The 20,694-nt window shown below is 27.8% G+C and overlaps 1 protein-coding gene across 1 annotated transcript in view; it reads left to right on the top strand.

Annotated features, from left to right (window-relative positions):
* LOC111623105 (triple functional domain protein-like) overlaps window positions 1-20,694 on the top strand; it is a 304,942-nt gene that overhangs the window by 145,757 nt on the left and 138,491 nt on the right. The window contains exons 29-34 of the mRNA XM_023365589.1: window positions 8,715-8,804; window positions 10,381-10,515; window positions 16,533-16,610; window positions 17,603-17,785; window positions 18,802-18,903; window positions 20,008-20,159. Coding sequence (XP_023221357.1) covers window positions 8,715-8,804; window positions 10,381-10,515; window positions 16,533-16,610; window positions 17,603-17,785; window positions 18,802-18,903; window positions 20,008-20,159 — 740 coding nt within the window. The remainder of the gene's footprint in view (window positions 1-8,714; window positions 8,805-10,380; window positions 10,516-16,532; window positions 16,611-17,602; window positions 17,786-18,801; window positions 18,904-20,007; window positions 20,160-20,694) is intronic.

Genomic DNA, 20,694 nt, shown 5'->3' with positions numbered 1-20,694 from the left:
GTTGATTTACGATGGAGCAATTTGTTCAGTACTGTCCAAGAGATTTTCAGCATTCTTCTATATGTCCATATTTCAAAGGAATCAAGTTTCTTCTGAGAAGTGGCATTTATGGTCCAGGTTTTCAAGGCATAAGTGGCAATTGGAAAAATAAGTGTTCTTACGAGCTTTAGTTTATTAAAAATAGTGATTGCAGAATCTTTCCAAATTCTATATAATTTAGAGGTTGCATTGCAAACAAAGCAAATTCTGTGTTTAATTTTATTATCGCATCCTCCTTTATTAGTAAGAAGTGATTCAAGATAAACAAATTCATTGACCACCTTATAGCCTGCAATTTCCTTAATCTGTGTCAAGAAACAATCGATTACACAGGTCTGCAAAAAGAATTTTTTCCCCGCTGCATGGAATATTTTTGCTGAATTATATGTTTTAAAGATCGCAGATTCTAAAAATAACTTCCGTTACATCTCATCATGTAAAGGTTTTTGCAAAATAAAAACAAATTTTTGATAAAAACTCTTATTTATTACAATGAACTAAATATATTATATTTTCTTGGGGGGCGCTTGTGACGTTCGTCAGTGTTGGTGAGTTTTTGTGAGAGCTGTTTTTTTTTGAAGTATAGCGCTTTGGATATGTTTGTTTCTACAAAGAGTGTGATTCTTTACTTTGGTTTCACTAAAGTTTTTGATATATATTTATTATTACGTGTTTTATTAATAATTGGAGGTATTGAGTCTAACCCTGGACCGATGTCTCGCACTCCACCTTCCTCCCCTCTTTCAAAGTCGTCCATTTCTGCTGTTGGAAAACGTCAAAGATCTCCTAGTGAACCGACTCTGAAATCTCAGCGACTGGAATCTTTTTTTCCTCCTTTGACTCCTTCTCCAAATGTACCCCAAAATTTATTTTCTTTTTTAGAGGAAAAATTTGATACCATCTTGACTAAACTTGAAGATTTATCTACTAAATTTGAATGGCTGGCAAATTTGCATAAAGATTTTGAACAACGTCTCCTTAATGTAGAAAAAAAGGTAGAGGAAATTTCTAACTTAAATACCTCATATACTGCTTCGACCTCCTATTTTTTATATCTCTTAGATTCATCGATAAATGAACAGCAGAGAAATAATATTGTTATTGCTGGATTAGATGGAAACTCGTCTGAAGTTGTGTCTTTGGCTTCCGACATTTTGTCGTCTATTAAAAGACCTAGTGGTGATTCAATTCTGGTGAAAGATCTTAAAATAATTTCAAAAAATAATTTGGTGGTGGCAAAACTTGATACTGTCTCCGATAAAAAACTTATCTACCGGAATGTTCACAATATTCAGAAAAGGGAAGGATGTTCTAAGGTAAAGTTTTTTGATGATCTGCACTGGAGATCGAGGATTAGGAGGAAAAATCTTTTTCCTTTTTATCAAGAGGCTAAGAAGACCGGAAAAGATGCGTTTATGAGAGCTGATTGCCTAACAATTAATGGAGAAAACTTTACGTTTGATTTATTAAGTAATAAGCTGATGAAGATTGAACCTTTTTTATCACTAGGGAAATCGTCGGATCGTCGAATGGACGAGAATTAAAAAATTCAACTGTTATTCCTTATTCAGAGGGTTTCTATATGTTAAAGATATTATCATGGAACAGTCAGGGTTCATTGTTTGCTAACTTTTCTGACAAAAGTTTTGTTGATTTTATATTATCATATCATATTGTTGGCATAACTGAAACATGGATGATATTTTCGTTGAAAACCCTTCTTTCATCACTGGACTCTCAATTCTATTTCATTGAAATGTTAGCTCATAAACTTGAGGGACCTGGAAGACCATCTGGAGGTTTGTTTTTAGTGGTGTCTCGGAAACTTGGTGAGTTAGAAATTTGTCATCTCTCTGATAACTTTATTATAGCTAAACTTACATTTGATAAACATCTGTTTAGAGATCGTCCTGGGCTCTTAATTGTTCTGGTTTATATATCTATTCATAAATACGATTCATTGATTGAGTATCTTGATAGACTGATTCTGGATCTTAAAGATGTTGATGATATTTTGATTCTCGGTGATTCCAACGCTAGAATTGCTTCCGAATTAGATACACTATATTTAGGTTCTAATAGAAATTTTTATAATACTAGAAAATCTAAAGATAAGATTTTTAACTATAGAGGAAAAGGATTTTTGAACTTGATCAAATCTTATGGTATGATTTTATTGAATGGTCGATTCGTTACTGATTTCCCTGCTAATTTTACATTTATTTCCTCTTTGGGTGCATCAGTTATTGATTTGATAGCTACAAATCCTGAATTAGTTGATAACTTGGTCGACTTTAAAGTTTTGAATAAATTTGATTCTGATCATCTTCCTATTTCCATTGAGTTCAGGTTTGATTCTCTTCCTTTCAGCAATGAATTGCCTACTGAAATATGTCGTTATGTGTGGAGATCTTCATGTTTGGACAAGTATTTGTATAGTGTCACTCAGCGATATGCAGAAATTAAAGGCGGATTTTTTCTGGATTCTTTTTCTTTTTATTCGTCTTTTGTTGACGCGATTCTTGAGTCTGTAATTCAAAGTAATATGTATGTCAAATATGACTGCTCAAGAAAATTTGTAAAGTCTTGGTTTGATATTGATTGCCTACGATTGAAGAGAGAGAAGAATCGTGCTCTACGTTTATTTCGGCGATCAAGAAGTAAACAACAATTTATTATTTATTCTAATTTGGAAAAAACTTTTAAATCTCTCTGTAAAGCCAAAAAGAAACTATTTTGGAATAAGATTAATTTTCAATTATCATATATTAAAAACTCTGCTGAATTTTGGAAAATTGTTAATAAATTTAGAAACGGCAAAGTTGTGTATAATAATGTGAGATCCGAAAGGCCCTGGGTCTAATTTGTGAATTTTTATTAAATATGTTTAAATATCGACACGAAATATTACTTCGTTTTTGTGAAAAAAATATTGTTTTAGACGTGGGAAAAACCAGATAACAAATGTTATTTCCTTTCATCGAAGAGAACATCCTCTGTTTTTCCGTATCTGGTTAAAAATCTCGCTCAGATGGGAAATGGTTACCCCTCGTTCATCCCCCTTTCGTCCGTTCTCACGAAAGAATTACTGGACGATGATTGGACGAAATCTTGAAATAAAAGGGGAGATTAGTCAGAATTCGGGGAGTTCTTCGACAGATCCGAAGCATCTAAACTCCATGCAGTTTTCCTCCTGATGGCCAACGCCCAAAACGGAGTCCGATAGACTAAGTCCCGAGTCTACACTTAGAAGAAGTGATATTTTTATATTTTGTGCACGAATTGACCTCCCATACGAAAGTAATATGAACTCTATCTACAAGGTGTCCTCTACCTATACAGAAACGAAGACGACAACTACAGGTCGTATGTTTAGAATCATTTTGTGAGCTCTCTCTCTCGATCGCGCATTAGCCTAAGTTAAGTCGTAACCTTTAGCTTGTCTTGTAATCGTTGTATTTGGTTATTTGTATTCGTTTGTTTGAGACTTATTAAATTTACTCTTGTTTATTTTATAAGAATGTCTCCTCAATTTATTCCGAATCAGATCGCATACGCGTGTTTGTCCGCGCATCGATAAATTGACAAACTGGTGTCGGGAACCTGACGAACATCTGAACTTCGCAGTTCGGATCTGATTTTATACGCTCTCCTATATAAACTTTTCACGATCGGATCTTACGATTCGAAACTCGGAGAACTATTCTCACGGAATAGGCCGATTAAGTGGTACTAACGAATTAGTGTACCCCCGGCTAATCTCACAATAACATTTCTATTTTTGATTGGTCGGTTTATTTGAAAACTTTTTTTTTCTGGGCCATCTTTAGCTGTACTATCTATTTGTACTAATGATAATACGGATCCATTACTCGATGAAAATTTTTCATTTGATGAATTACAATTTGTAGTAAAATCTCTAAAAAATAACAAAGCCCCTGGATTAGATGCTGTAAAGGCTGAGATGATTAAATTCCTTCCGATTAATATTTTAAATGATTTGCTATCTTTATTTAATAATTTTAAAACTAATTACTCTTTTCCTATTACTTGGAAAAATGTTTGTTTAAAAATGATATATAAGAAGGGTAATCGGTTTGATCCTTTGAATTATCGTCCGATATCGTTAATTAGTGTAATTAGAAAAATTTTTTCTACGTTATTGGCTAATCGTTTGCGACTCTGGCTTGAGCGGTCTCATACTATTTCTATCGGTCAAGGTGCTTTTGTAGTGAATAGAGGTGTTGGCTATAATTTATTTATATTTCTTGGAATTTTGCAATTAATTTTGACTAAGAAGCGGAGGAAACTATACGTTGGATTTATTGATTTGTCAAAGGCGTTTGATGCAATAGACCATGATATTTTATGGTCGAAGCTTTCTCGGATAGGTATATCATCATCTTTTATTAATCTTATAAGACAATTGTTTTCGAACACCACTTATCAAATTGAAGTTAATCGTTGTTTTTCGGAGACGGTAACTGCCAATAAAGGTCTTCCACAGGGTGAACCACTTAGTCCTATTTTATTTAATTTATTTGTTAACGATCTTCCGGAATTTTTTTGTAATCATAACACTATGGGTATATCCATATCATCGGAGATAGAATTGAATTGTCTTTTGTTTGCTGATGATATTGTAATATTTTCGTATTCACCTATTGGTCTTCAGAAAAAACTTGATCTTCTACAAGACTACTGTAAATCTAATAAACTATTTATTAATGAGATTAAATCTAAAGTAATGGTTTTTCGGAGAGGAGGTAGACTGGGAAAGGCTGATAAATTCTATTTATCTAACTCTGAGTTGGAGATTGTTTCGTCCTATAAATATCTGGGTATTTATTTTACTCCACAGGGTTCATTTTCTTTTCACCTAGACAAACTGTTTTTGAAATATAAACTTCAGCTTTCTAATTTAATAAAGCTTATGGTAAGAATGAAACAGTCTTCCATTAAGTCGTATTACCGATTGTTTGATTCCTTGATACGTTCAAGTATAGGCTATATGTTCCCTATTTGGGGATCATCTTTCGTTGATAAATTGGAGAAGACGCAATTGAGATTTATTAGATCGATATTTCATATTAATCGTTCGGTGCCTGGACCTGTCTTAAGATTTGAACTGGGTCGTCCACCAATGGCTATACGTTTAACAATGATCATTTTTAGATATTGGAGTAAAATTTTGGAGTTACCAGACTATGATCCTAGAAAGTTGATCTATAACAAGTTGAAATTAATAGATGGAAATTCTTCGTTTAAAACTTGGTCCTCCTCAGTTGAAGGCTTATTGAATGATTTAGGTTACTCTACTGATTATTATGCTCAAATTTCTGATAAAAAACTTTTTCTGGCTGAAATGTCTCAGTCATTAAGGGATAAATATTGGACCCAAGACATTCATTATATTGAGCAAAAGTGTAGGTTTCTTGAGACTTCCTTTGTATCTCCATGGACACCTCGATATTATTTATTATCAAATTTAAAATATAATATTAAATCTTTAATAATTCAGTTACGTCTCAACGACTATACTATTGTATTAAATAGGCGCAGAATGAATATATCTGCCCATTCTAACTGTCCATTATGTAATAGACTTTGTGAAAGTATTAAAAACCATTTATTTGTATCTTGCGAAATTACCGAGCATTTAAGAGATACTTTATTGACAACCGATTTTGATATGTTTTGCTTATATGACGACAATTTTAAGTTCTGATATGTTATTTAAAGTTTATAAATTTTTCTGTTATTTATTAAATATGCTAACATAATTCATTATTAATTAAGCTTTATCGTTATTATCATTTATTGTTTGTGTTGTTGTTCTTTTTGAAACCATGTATAACAATCTTTGTATTATTAACGATACACGATTTTGTAACCCCTTTGCAAAGGCGAAAGCCATAGCAAATAAATGTTGATTGATTGATTGATTGATTGATTATATTTTCTTACAACTAATCAACAAATTGTTTTTGATATTTATACACAATTTTAGGTCTAGTCTTTCTTCTTATGAAACCTTTTTTTTCTTCTTTTTGATGCTTCTCCAAACTCGTTTCAGATTTCTTTCTCTGGTTTCTTGATTGAGCATCCAACAGTAGTTAGCTAACATATTGACATCCCATTTTCCTTGGTAATGTCTCTCGATATCACGGACATCCTGGTGAAATTTTTCACCCTGTTCTTCATTGTAGGCTCCCAAGTTTTCAGGAAAATAGTCAATATGTGAGTGTAAGAAATGAACTTTTAAGCTCATCTTGCATCTTTGAGCTTCATACACTGCTGCCAGCATGCTCTGTACAATGGTTTTGTAGTCAGCGTCTAGTATTCCCAAAAAACTTATGCACTACATTCTTGAAAGAGTCCCATGCTTTTTTCCTTTTCTCCCATTGTTTCCAAAAATCTGCTTTGTCTTGATCTCCAAGTTTCAATTTGAAATATGCAAATTAAACTTTCTTCACAAACTCTCTTATGTTTCTTTGTTGACTTTTCACTGTGTATTCACCACAAACATAACAGAAGCTGTCGGGAGAAATTACACAACGTCTGCAAGCCGTATTCCAGAAATAAAAATACAAGCATAGTAGCGTTCGAATGCTGGATATAAACTGAGTGTGGCATTAGATGGCCAGCAAGATATTGAACTTATTTAGCTTGTTGAAACATGATCTAATCCAACAGCAGATTGTTTATATTTATTCCTAGTATCCGAGATAACATGTCAAAACATGCTCAACCTCAACAATAATATTACTCACTATCAACTTTTAACCTGTTTCTATACGATCATGCGACCTTCCTCCTAAAGCTAAAATTACTTAACCCACTTCCCCCTACCACTACTCTCTTCAACCATTAACGTTTTATTTATTTATTTATTACCAAGTCCAGCTATAATTGATAGAATTAATGTGAGAAGTCTTTGTTTTAAGGCCATTTTTTATATAAAAAAAAAGAATACTAAATTTTAAGTTAACTAGGAATTTTATGCTAAATACAAAAAAAAACTTGAGTGTAATAAAAAAAAATTGATGAGATGGAATTTTTTTGGTATTTTTTTCATTTTTACCAAGTTTAAATCTTTAAGAAAATGTATAAAAATCCTATGCAGTTTTTTACTTGCAGACCTCTGTTATCATAACTTTCATTTTACTTTTGTTAATCATCAATCCATATTCCATGCTCTCAGTTTCAAGTCTTTTCATAATATATTTAAGTTCTGATTCACTGGATGCTATAATAAGTGTATCGTTAGCGTACCTCAGGCTGTTAACTTTACAGCCCCTGATGGAAATGCCTTTGCCCAGTTATCTAATACCCTTCTCATGATTATTTCAGAATAAGCATTAAAGAGTAAAGGGGAAAGTATATATTATAATTTAAATCTAAGTGAAATTTTTCTTCAGTTTTGACAATTAGTTAGTTCTTACTTTCATTTTTAAAAAGAGAGATTAATACATTTCTTACAACAAAAAATAAATATAGAAAAAAAGAAAATTTATCATTTGTTTACTTAAATAAGATGACTTATATTGGTTGGATGATAGTTGTTTAATGTATAGAACTTTAAAAACATTTTTTAATCTTAAATAAATACACTAATCTTATATCATTCATCTAACTTTCTTCAACAAAAATATTTATACTGATCTCACATGTTCATAAATAATTGAGACTGAGTAATTCTCCATGAACATCAAATTCTCAAATTTTGAGTTACATTTTCAGTTTTAAATTAGTAATTCATTCCAAGACTTTATGTATTACTATTGTTTTAAAAAATTTTCAGAAAGATGAACAGTTTTATTAAATAAATATACTTGCAATGGTATGTAGGAATGCAAATTCATTTTATTATTATTTAAAGCAAAAGAAAAAAATAAACAAAATAGTTAACATAACTTATGACAGACACCATCTAAATGAGAATGCAGCGTTTTTTTTTATAGCAATCTCAAATATCCAGTTTGCACAGGTTCCAACTCCAGTTTATAGTAGTGTATAATTCCCATTTCCTGAAAAATCAAAACCTTTCAAAAAAATTTAAATTTCAGTGCATAAATTTCCAATTATGAATGATCAAATTTCCAAACATTGGTGTCCACAATCATCAAGGATGCAGTGTAATTGTATTTTTTGTTATGCATTAAAAATTAAGATGATTTTATTTATTTTTTTTTTTTGTACTAAAAAAAGTTTTGTAATCTGAAAATTTTTTTCTTTTTATGTTTAATTTTAAATAAGATACAGCAATGCATATTATCTTCAGGAGATTATGAATAGATGTTTTATTATTTATAACTTAATAAATATAAACAGGTTAGACATCAATTAACACATTCTATTTTTTTGTATTGTCCTCTAAAATGACATTTAAAACCTAAGTTTTAGTTTATCCTGAATTAACTCATTTCTGCAAATTTTCTGTATTAAGTTATGTAATGTAAATCTGATGTGAGATATAAAAACATGTGAATTAGATACGCATCAAAATGTAATTTTGTATTCTGATATTCCAAAAAAAGAACTTTTTTTGTTTATTGGTCCAATATATCTTAAGTATTCAATTTTATAAATTTTATAATCAAATATTTTGTATTAATTAAATTAATTTCTCTAAAATATTATTATTTTCTTAATCATTTCATTTTGCTTTTTAGGAACAAAAGTTTGAGATTTATGTTAAATATTGTAAAAATAAGCCTGAATCTAATTCTTTATTAGTACAACATGCTGGTACATTTTTTGAGGTATGTTTCAATTAATATTTTTATGATTGTGGTTTAACATAGTTACATGAATATTTAGAAAACTATTATTAAAATTGAAAATTTACTAATTAATTCTTAATAACTTTTTAAAAACTCTTCAAATACAAATTGAATCTATTTTAAATTTTTAAATTTGTTGTTTTTATAAAATTAAACAAATATTTCCATTCATATTTCTCACGATTTTTGTTTTCTCTAATATATTTATTATCAGACTATAATCTGACTAATTAATTAGACTAAACTGGTTAAATTAATTTTAATTAAATGTAATGTAAGATAGTGACTTAATTTTCTATCTTTTAGTCCAAATTACATACCTAAGTATTTGATTCATTGAAAAGCATGCTCATAGCAAATTGCTGCATAATTTTGATAATGTCTTGTTTAAGACATTGTACATAGGTGATGCAGAAGTGCACTTCAGTATGTCACCATCTACATATGAAATTGTTATCCTATTTTTTGCCATTTAGTTTTTGTGAGCTTTCAAGTTGATGATATAATTTGCATTTACTATTTAAATGTATTTGAAACGGTAGCCTACTTTTTAAATTGCATAAATATCTTTATTTAACAATGTCTTAGATTTTTAATAAATTCTTTGGTATATTTTCAAACCCATATATATATCTAATAGCTGTTGGGATACCTAGATTTTTGTGATAATTCAAGCTCTTATACATCTTTAACCCAGAAAGAATTTGATAGTGCTTTAGAACAAGTTGTGAGGGAATTGATAGGAAAAAACAAGAGACAAAAAGACTGATAATGACATTTCACTGTCATAATCAGTCTTTTTGTTTGAAGAGAGGGAAGAGTGGGAGATAATAGAAAGTAATCAGGACAATGACTCAAAACAATTGGCTGATTAGACAGATGACTTTGTAGAAGACAAGAATAGTAGAACAAAGTTGATCTGTCAAGAATGTGGTAAAAATGTCTGCATGCTCACCAAAGGGTTAATTACCCAGATTTTAGCCTAGAATGAATTCAGCATTATTATTTATCAATATTGTTTGATGGCAAAATTTTTATTTTGCTCTGATATTTTGTAAACATTTTTAAAAAAGATTAAAATTTGAAGTAAATTTGGTTTATTGATTTTCATATATTTTTTTCACAAATCATGTAAAAGCAATATAAAATGACAAATTTTTTAAATTAAAAATATTATGGTAAGTGTACTAGTGACTTGATTACTAATAGAAATAAATTCCATCTGATGCATATTATATTCAGTACTAATTTTGGTAGAGTAATGAAAAAATGTATTACATTAATCTGATATATTTGCAATTTCCAACATTTAAATTAAAATAATATTCACATTAAGAAATATGTTATTTATAATAGTGATAATTAATTTCCATCATTCTTTTCATGTATTGTTCATTATACTTATTATTTTCTTTACATTTTAATTAATTATTTACATTGAGTGAGAAAAATGACTGAAATAAGTAATACAGTAAATGGAAAAACAATGGAATTAAGATATTTGAATTTATTTGTGAAAATTATTTATTAACAATTGTTTGTTTATGAATATCAGGAAATTCAACACATTCATAATGTTCCTCATCCAATTGCTGCCTATTTGATAAAACCTGTGCAGAGAATTACTAAATATCAATTACTTTTGAAAGATTTATTATCATGCTGTGAAGAAGGACATGGTGAAATTAAGGTATAAATTTTTAATATTTTACTTATAGTAATGTTTTTGATATTTGATTTTTGTGGTTTTAATCCTTTACAAATTACCGAATCTGCAAACTGTCAGATTCAATAAAATTATAATTATTAAACATAAATTACTATAAAACTTATTTTAAAAATCATAAAAGCATTTTGATATATTTTGTTGTTCACTCTTTTTTAAATTATATAAAAATTGAATTACTGTTTTATTTAAATGAATTGTTTTGAGTGCAGACATAGATCACTTTTATAAACAGTCTATCATATGGCCCTTATGGACATATAAACAGACAGACAAACATCTGACAGTTTAGTTTATTATTGTTTATTATTTATTATAACAACAGAAAAGTAAATGATTTGAGCGTATTGGAATGTGATATGATCATTGGTATTAGGTGTGTTTCACTGTTATGCTTAAAAAATCTGAAGACTTTTGAGCATAACAGTGTTTAGGATTTATGCTGGATTTATATTGGAAAAAGGCATGATGAACAAAGAGACATTTAATCAACATTAGTTCTGTCGATGAAAATAGTTTGTTGATGAGAAAGATTGGAGGAAACCAACACAAAACCTGCAAAGAAAGAGGAGGATTCTGACATATAAGTAATAGCTCAAAAGGAGAGGCTCAGGATTGGCTCTCTTGAATTTCAACAAGTTTGATACATATTGTAATACTATCTTATTATAAATCAAAAATAAAGCCACTCGACTCAACTCACAAGCATTTGCAAAAAGAAAATTTTTAATTTTTATATTCATTATAATCACATATCAAATGCATTTTTTCAGCTTAGCTTAGTGTGTAATGTTGCTAACTACTAATCTCAAGTTGACATGTATGCAGGTTTTAATCTTGCTCTTTTTTTTTTTCTTAATTATGTTCAAACAAAATAGTTTTAATAAGAAAGTTAAGTATTTACAAAATTTTAAATAATTTACAGTGCTTGTAATATTACTGTTATGAGTAATTTTTATCATATATACAGCAGTGCTTCTCTGTCAGATATCCTTTGTGTATCATTGCATGGCAAATTATAATTGTTCCATTGTTCTTTTTACTTCATTTATTGAAGTGTTTACAAAAAGACATACATTAATAAAGGAAGTCAGAAATGCATTGAATATAATTAAGTTCAAGGCACATCTTATGTTGCTGAGGAATTTAATAAAAATGCAACAAATCTATAAAAGCAGATTGCATGATACATGCATTAATGCTAGGGATACTGAAGGATTACCATCAGCCTGAAAATACATAATTAAAAAATTGGAGAGCTTATAATTTATGCNTTAAATAAAATATTAATAATCAATTTAAATTATAATTTGGAAAATTATAAAAAAATATATAATATAAAGAACACCACCAAATTTCCAGTATCCTTGGTTCCAAAGCCTTACTAGATTAACCATTTTGCCTGACCCCACAGTTGCTTATAATAATTATAATAATAATTTATCAACACACCTTTAACCCACTAATTATATACCTCTCATATGTCTAAAGTGTACCATGGATTGCTAGAAACTTAAATTAAATTAAATAAATATTAAATATAAATTGCATTTGACATCACCACTGACATTCTCATCTCTCTTAGAATTCATAGCTAGGATTTTAATTTAAGCAAAATAAACTAAGAATATCACCACTAACAAGTGCAGTGTAAATAATGTAAATAAGTGTACCCTATGCAACACAATCTGTGGCCACCTAGGAAAGAAAGTGTTGGTCATCAGATGTTGGAAATTCAGTGGTGTACCTGTATAAATTTGGAATTAAGAAGTAATATTAAACAAACAATAACAATCTAATTTTTATAAATATTAATTAAATACAGTTATTTATAATATAAAATTAATAAAACCATATATTTGGTATTATGATGGAAATTATTCAGGAAGCTTTAAAAACACCAATCAAAAATTATTTTGAATGTCAAATGGATTACACTAAACTTAGGAAATTAAACATTGATAAAAACAAATACTTAGCACCCTCCTTATCAACATTTAATTGTCACCTTCAATATAAACGTATTATTTGGAATGTTTTTTAGAATATATTTAATGCTTTTGTTTTTATAAAAAATTTATGCCTGTGAAGTTGAGATAGTAAGATACAAAAATCACTTAGGTTTTACATATGTAAAATCATTCCAATAAAATGTTTTCTTATTAAGTACAATTTCAAAATCATATTATTTAAAACATTTCTGAAACTGTAAATGAAACATCTCTGGTTAACTAAAATAAATTATACATTAAACTAAATACTTCTAAAAATTAAATTCCTTAGTTTTAGTAATTATTCAGATACCAATATAATAAAATTGGACATTTAAAAAAATCCATTGATTGCGACAATGATCTCTATAGTGTGCTTTTTTCCACAAAATAGTAATTGAAAGTACAGTATTTTATTTCATTCAGTATATAAGAATAAAACGATTAAATTTCATTAGAAAGTGACATGATAAAATTTTCTTATGCTTAAAAATAATTCTTCTAATGGAGATATTATTTGAGAAGAGAAGTGGTAAGTAATTCATAATTGCCTGAAAAATATTTAATCTATCAATTATTTGTCAACAATTAAATAAATATTGAGAGGCATGTTATTTATAAATATGCCAACAACAACAACATATGTCATAAAAGAACCTAATTATTATTAGTTAAAACTAATTAAACATACATATGTTTAATTTTAGCTTGCTTCCAGATTCTGTTAATAAATTATGTATTATAAATTAAAAACACAAACAATTCTTATGATTATTTTTAAATTAAAAAAATGATAAAAAAGTCAATTACATAAAAGAACAATAAAACTGAAAATAAACTAAATACAATAAATTTAACAAAAAACTTAAGAGTTCAAGTAATTCTATACAACATCTTGTACCTATGAAAGATTACATTTTGAAAATAAATATCAATAAGATAAATACAAGTTTTCATCTCTGTTTCAAATTCAGAAAATTCTAAATAAGAATTCGGTTTTTTAAAATTTCTATTCTGTTAATTTTTAAATCAAGTAGTTAGCAAATAATAATTCAAAATTTTTAACAAATGTTTCCTATGTTGACAGTCAGTTCCTGGGAGAGATTGTTATCTCCCATGACTAAAGGGCTGACTAAACCAAAAAGACTCATCATGACACACAGTCAGATGATATTAATCCTTAATCTCAATTGGAGAAAAATAAGTATAAATACATGATACATGCAAAACTCTGGACATAGTACAGTACATCACATCACTATCACTATATCCTCAAGTTAACTTAGTGCCATACTTTAAAAGATTGAACTTCTGCCAAAAAACAGGAAGGTTACAAGTCAAGAATAATATGGAGGTATTATAATCAGTACTTTTGTAAACTCTCTCTCTAATCTTTAGGGACCTATTTTAAGGTTTAATCATAGCTAGATGTATTCAGTTAATTCATTTGTATTCTTTGTAATTCATTAAAGTTTTTGTTAATTTGTTGACTAAACTGGATTCTAGTTTCCTCATGGACTCCTATCACTTACTCAAGTGTCTCCCCACTCAAAATGAGCCCTCCTAATCAGAATAATAGAACAATCATGAGTTAAACTGCGAATTAATAGTTTAACTGGTGTCAGCATCCTGACATGGATCTTGATTTCACAATCTAGATCCTCATTACCACTCATAGAGATCGGATCTCATGATCTGTACAGATTAAGTGGTCAAAAGAATTTACCCGTGACCCTCTTCTTATTTGTATTTAAAATTTTGTTCCATTTATTTATATTCAAATTTGTTTTACCTTATAGTAAAACAAATTTACTATAAGGTTTTCATATTCATATGTTTTCAACCAATAGATTTGGCTGAAAACATTTATTGTATTCTTATTAAATTTCTCAGCAACATAAGGTGTTGTGTCTTGAATTACATTTTACTGGGTTAAGTTATTTGAATATTATCAAGTTGTTGTTTTTATTTTTATGCATACATTTTCAAGAAATACAACATAGAAATAAAAGTCTTTGTACAACCAAAAATTATTTAAAATCTTTTAAATAAACAATTTTCTTGTTAAAAATACATGTTTCATTTGAATATAAATTTAAAATCAATGAAAAAATTAAAAAATAAAAGATTTGAACCTGCATACAGATCTTGAGCTTAGCAGTCAGTGACGTTACACACCAGGCTACAGCCACTCACGGAAAAAATGCTTTTAAGACACAGTTATAACAAATATGATAATGAATATTGAAAATTTTATAGTTGGTTTTCTCATGAATGTTTGTAAGTTGAGTTGAGCAGTTTCATTATTGATTTATAGTAGGGTAGTATTATAATATATCAACTTGATTGAAATTGAGAGAGCCAAACCTGAACCTTCCCTTATCAGTACAATGACAAAGAGATGTACAGGATCAGTCAGAATAGATTTGTTTGTGTTTGTTTCAAATAGATTGCAGTAGCAAATGTATATACTAGTGTGAGAAGCCAGGAGGTAGAGCTTCCAGCTCTAAACGTATTTGATCAACAACAGATTGGTAAAACTGTTCACGTTGTCACTGGATGGTTTTAAATAGAAGGACTATAAATTGAGTGGGTGGGGTTGGCGAGGTCATCGATAAGGCACCAGCGATCCACAAGTAAGAGCAGCCATTTTAAAATTCAACAAGTTTAATACAGCTAAAGGTTACAAACATAAATCTAGGTGCGAGGAATACAGTTTCCTCAATCTAGTACAAATCACTAGAGAGCGTTTTTAGTATCAAGTGAGCATGATTCCTATCAATAATTATTTCCACAAGAGAGAGAGAGAGAGAGAGAGAGAGCATGCATAAGATCAGTTATTTATCATACCTCTGTGCAGCAGGGGATGTAACCTCATAGGCTAATTATCCATGGAGACACTTGGAATGACATATATTTCCTTCAAAAAGTTGTAGATAAATCCATGGGAACTTGCTCACATTGGATAATATGACACAAAGTAAAAAGTTAGTTCCTTGTAGAACAATCGCCCCAATGAATGGGTGCCTGGCCATTATATCCCCATCCAGTGTGGGAATTTGGTCAGGTGATTGTTTGTTTGGCAGCAATGACACATCAAAGGTGTCATAGCTGGACAATGAAAATTAAACAAAGTCGATTTGAAGGTTTAGTATTTCCTTTGATTGTTTTTATATTTCCCCATGGACTAAATTAAGTGTCAACTTTCTCACACTTTACAATTGATTGTTTTAACATATTTTCGTTAATTTTGCAGGTCAGTGCAAGGAGGGAAAGGACTTGTTGATAGTTAAGTTAATATTCCATGTTCTTCCTATTTTTTTCTCTGTGGGAAATGGATGGGAAAGGGAAAGTTTCTAAAACATGTGCTTTTGTTAAAAATTATAGAAAAACAGCCCTTGATTCTAACACTAGAAATCATTATTGTCAGCTGAAAATATGAAGATGAGATTCCAGCAAGCGTGCAATCATCCAAATCCTGACACCTTGTCAAATTAGTGCCCAAGTTCAAATTGTCATGACTAAAATTGGATTTTTTCTCTCCTGTTGGATGTACAAAATAAAAATTACACTTAATTTGTATTGTATGATAAGAAATGACTGAAAAGTTTTGATATTTTTATTGCTAATAATTATTATATAAATTTTATTGCATTAGTGTAATTACATTTGTTTACTGAAAAGAAACAAAAATGACTTAGTCTACACATTCATTATTATTATTATATTTCTAACAAATCAACTAAATGTGCTATTTTGCTGATACTAGTATTTCAGATGTTTTGCCAGATGTTTCATGCGTGTTGTCTAACACTTTTTACAGAAAAGTGTTATACTCTGTTTGTGTTGATCTTGCATTCTTTATATCTATTGCAGTTTTAAAATTAAAATTTTGATAATGAGTTTTTGATAAAATCTCATTTTTTATATTTTAGTATATATATTTTTAAATATAAATAGTAAATTATACATAATATATATTTTTTATAGGATGGTTTGGAAGTAATGTTAAATGTTCCTAAAAAAGCCAATGATGCTATGCACTTGAGTATGCTGGATGGATGTGATGTAAGTAAAAATATAATGATTTTTGATATAATAATTGAAACTATAGTCAATTACTGTCAAAGCTTTAATAAATATATTGTTTATAAATGTTAGCACTTATTCAATCTATACAATAGATTTTAAAATATTTTTGAATAGATAAACAACAACTGTAATTTTTAGATATTAAATTTAGATGTAAATTTTTAGACATAAAATTTTCTGAATACTTTATAGCTGTCAAAAATTTCTATTTATTCATGATTTCAATAGTTGCATATTTTTATGATTAATAAGACAATAAAAATGGGACAGGGAGGGCAAATATTGAGCTCTTAATGATAATGTTTTGAAAACATTACATCAAAAACAGCATAATTATTGCACTGGCTACATGTGTAATGTTGCTTACTTAATTTTGGTACTATAAATAAACTGCAGAATTAACTTTGAATTTGAACTTTATTGTAAACAATTAATTTATGTAGTAAAGTTTATAAGTTTTATGTCTCCTGCTTGATTAGAAAAAAAAAGTCGAACATTTTTTTTAAGTTAAAATTGATATCATGATGATAGGTTATATTCTAAATATATTGAAGAGAGATAATATGAAAAAATGATTATGTAAATTTAAATTTTAGGAAGGAGTGAAATAGTTTATGGTGAGTTTAAGAGAGAAGTTTTAATTCAAAATCTTGTAAAGCATTTGAGTTAAACTGCTTTAAAATATAGAATGTAGATTCAAAATTTACATAAGATTTAGATTTAAATTTTATTCTAAATGTTAATATTAGAACCAGCTGTTTAACAGAATTTAGTCTGTGTAGATTTAATATGATATTGTTTACTTAGATTATTTGAATGTTAAAATTTTTATACTACTAATTCTACAAAAAAATATTTGTACTTTATGGTGGATTAAATGTGATTTATTGTTAATTAAAAAATAGTTTAATAAAAAATTTACTACTAAAAAATCTAAAAGTAATATTTCTGTTTCTCTTAATTATCAGGTAACTTTAGATCTGCTTGGTGAAGTTATACTTCAAGATAGTTTTCAAGTTTTAGAACCAAAATCTCTTATTCGCAAAGGACGTGAACGACATATATTTTTGTTTGAACTTTATCTTTTATTTAGTAAAGAAGTCAAAGATTCAAATGGAAAAGCAAAGTATCTATATAAATTAAAATTATTGGTTGGTTTCATTTTATATATCTATTTTATATTAGTTGTTTTACTTATAATTTTAATTAAGTTATACAAAATATCTGTTTTTGCAGTCTAGTTATTTAAATTATTCCTCCAGTTTTTTTGAATTAACTATTTAAGTTTTACTAAATTATCTTATTTGATAATTTTTTCGTTTATTTCTATTGAAAAAATATTAATAAAGTAATTTATAATTTTAAGATATTTGTATATAAAAAGTTCTGTAAATTCAATTTGGAGTTTCAGAATTCTTTTTAAAATTTCAGAATTAAAATATTCTTTTTGTAATATAATTTATTTTGAACTGCTGAATAGTTTTTATTATTGAATTAAATTATCAAAATTATTTTCAGTAATTAAACATTGATAAATATTAATTTGGTTAATACTGTGAAACCTCAACCTAATGGACTAATTCAGTTAAGGGAGTATCTGTTAAAACCAAAAGTCCATTAATAATAAAGTAAGTTTTCCAAATGCATATGTTAAAAAGTTGACAAATTAATTAGTTTATCTGTTTTTACATATGTAGATTTGTGTGGACAAACGTTTGTGTAATTAAAATTAAGTATATATGAGAAGCTTAATTTTACAGAAAAGTTTTCTGTGTATTATTACTTATGTACTTACCATATTTCTGAGATGAAAAACAGGTATACGATCTAAACCAAAATAAACAAAATGTAGATGGTTTTTGGAAAATACATTTTATTTGTTTATTTAAATTCAGTTAATATTCTAGAGTGATGACTCTTGGATTTGAAAAAAAATTTAAAAATCTGTTAATTTAATTACATATAAAAAGCATTTTGAAATAAACAGTATGTTAATTTTTACATATGACATATGGGACAAACATTTTCTGTTAAATCCAAAGTCCATTAAATTGAAGTTTTACTGTTTTAAGTTTTTATTGCATAATAATTTTGGAAATTATAAGGTAAAGCATTTTGGAAACATACATTTAAAAAAAATTACAAAACATTGATTTGTGTATTTCAGACATCTGAAATTGGTATTACTGAACATGTTGAAGGTGATGAATGTAAATTTGCTGTTTGGACTGGAAGAACACCACTTCCAGAAAATAAGATTATTCTTAAAGTAAGTTTAAATTAATTTAATGAACAATTTAGTTTTCTTTAATGTTTTTTGATTAACTTTGATTCATTTTCCCAACTGATAAAATGATATTAATCGAAATGGAAATGCTTAAAAGAAGAAAACATAATGAAATTTGAATTGAATCTGTTTACAGAGAGAGGAATATTGTTTGAATTATGATTTAATTAATCTCTGCAATAAAATATTTCAAAACAAACACATTTCTTTAAAGTTAGGAGTCATTAGACATCTACTCAGAAAAAGCTATTTAAATGATTTTTTTCATTAACAATACACTAGTGCCAATATAAATAGTTTAGACCTATAAAATAAATTTTGTGAAAATTGTGTTTATAACTTGCTTGATGATAAACTACATTTTTCTAAAAATAAAAAAACATGTTACTTTATAATGGAATGATACTTTATAATACTTTCAGCCAAAATATTAATGGAAAACCACTGAAAGCAAAAGCTTTTTCTTATGTTTTTATTTATATTTCAGTAATTGTAACACTGTTTTTATTGTCAATAGTAATTATGAATTTGTGATAAAATAAAAAATAATTTAAGGATTCTTAAGATTAAAAAAAAAATCTAAAAAATATAAGACTATTTATTTTCTGTTTTTTATTATTATGATCTTTAGAATAAATCAGATTCTGATTTTGCTTTATTAACCTATCCCATGTTGAAAGTTTTCTCCACTGCATGTCATTTCATGTTGAATTTTTGTCTATGTTAAGCCTAATGAAAATTACACGTTTTAGAAAAAAAATAATTATGGCTATTGTATTGTCCAAAATTATTTTTTTATTTTGCACAAACAAAATAGACATATTGAAAAATGTAAAAACAAAAAAAAAAAATTATATTTCAGAAGTTAGTTCTAATATAAAAATCATGACGACTAACAACATCTAGTGTCAAAAACATTCCAATGCAGAAATGCAATATCTCATGTCCACCAGTCAAGGTCATTATGTTTCAGGAATACCACAAGACAGATTAAACATCATACAGAAAAGTTTCATAAATTTGAAATTTATGAAATTTGAATATTTTAAAGTTTTATATATATTTATAATTATTTATAACTTCCAGGCTTCATCATTAGAAACCAAGCAAATGTGGGTGAAGAAATTAAGAGAAGTAATACAAGAAACATATTTCAGTAGTGCTCTATCCACACTTAATTTAACATCTAAATCATCCGTTAAATTAACCTGCAAAACATCTAGTAACAGATCTAGCAGGTAAGTGCAAAACTATGATCTTATATAAATTATATTTTACTGAATACTCTTGAAAATAAAAATTGAAAAGATATTGTAGTTTATTTTTTTTAAAAAATTAAACTAATAATAATTTGAATTTTATAATTAGGGGAATTCAAACAAACCTTATGGGAAATGGGTCCTCGTAGATTTGACTGAGTTTTTGATATTTTGCAGTTCTGGTAGTCTTGATCCAAAGGCTCTATAGACATAAAGTCAAAATAGACAGTTTTTGAATTGTAAAAGATGGAAAAACAGTGTAATTCATGCATGTGTTGGGAAGCTCTAAATCTTTTTTGTTTTAAAATATTGGGTTGTTTGGAAAGTAAGTTCGTTTTTTTTCTGTGGAAAAAAAAAAAACATTATTTTTATATAATAAATAAATATTTTATTGAATTATATATCAACCATTTTGGTCAAATATCTGTTGTCATAGTTTCTGATAGTAGCATGATTTCACATTCATAAAAGTTTTGATCGTTGCTTACAAAAAACTAATCCAAGCGAATTTTTA

Source organism: Centruroides sculpturatus, unplaced genomic scaffold (genome assembly GCF_000671375.1).
Source record: "Centruroides sculpturatus isolate CEXI.00-Female unplaced genomic scaffold, Cexi_2.0 scaffold144, whole genome shotgun sequence".
In the NCBI taxonomy this organism is placed as follows: Eukaryota; Metazoa; Arthropoda; class Arachnida; order Scorpiones; family Buthidae; genus Centruroides; species Centruroides sculpturatus.
This window is presented reverse-complemented; position numbering and strand designations above follow the sequence as displayed.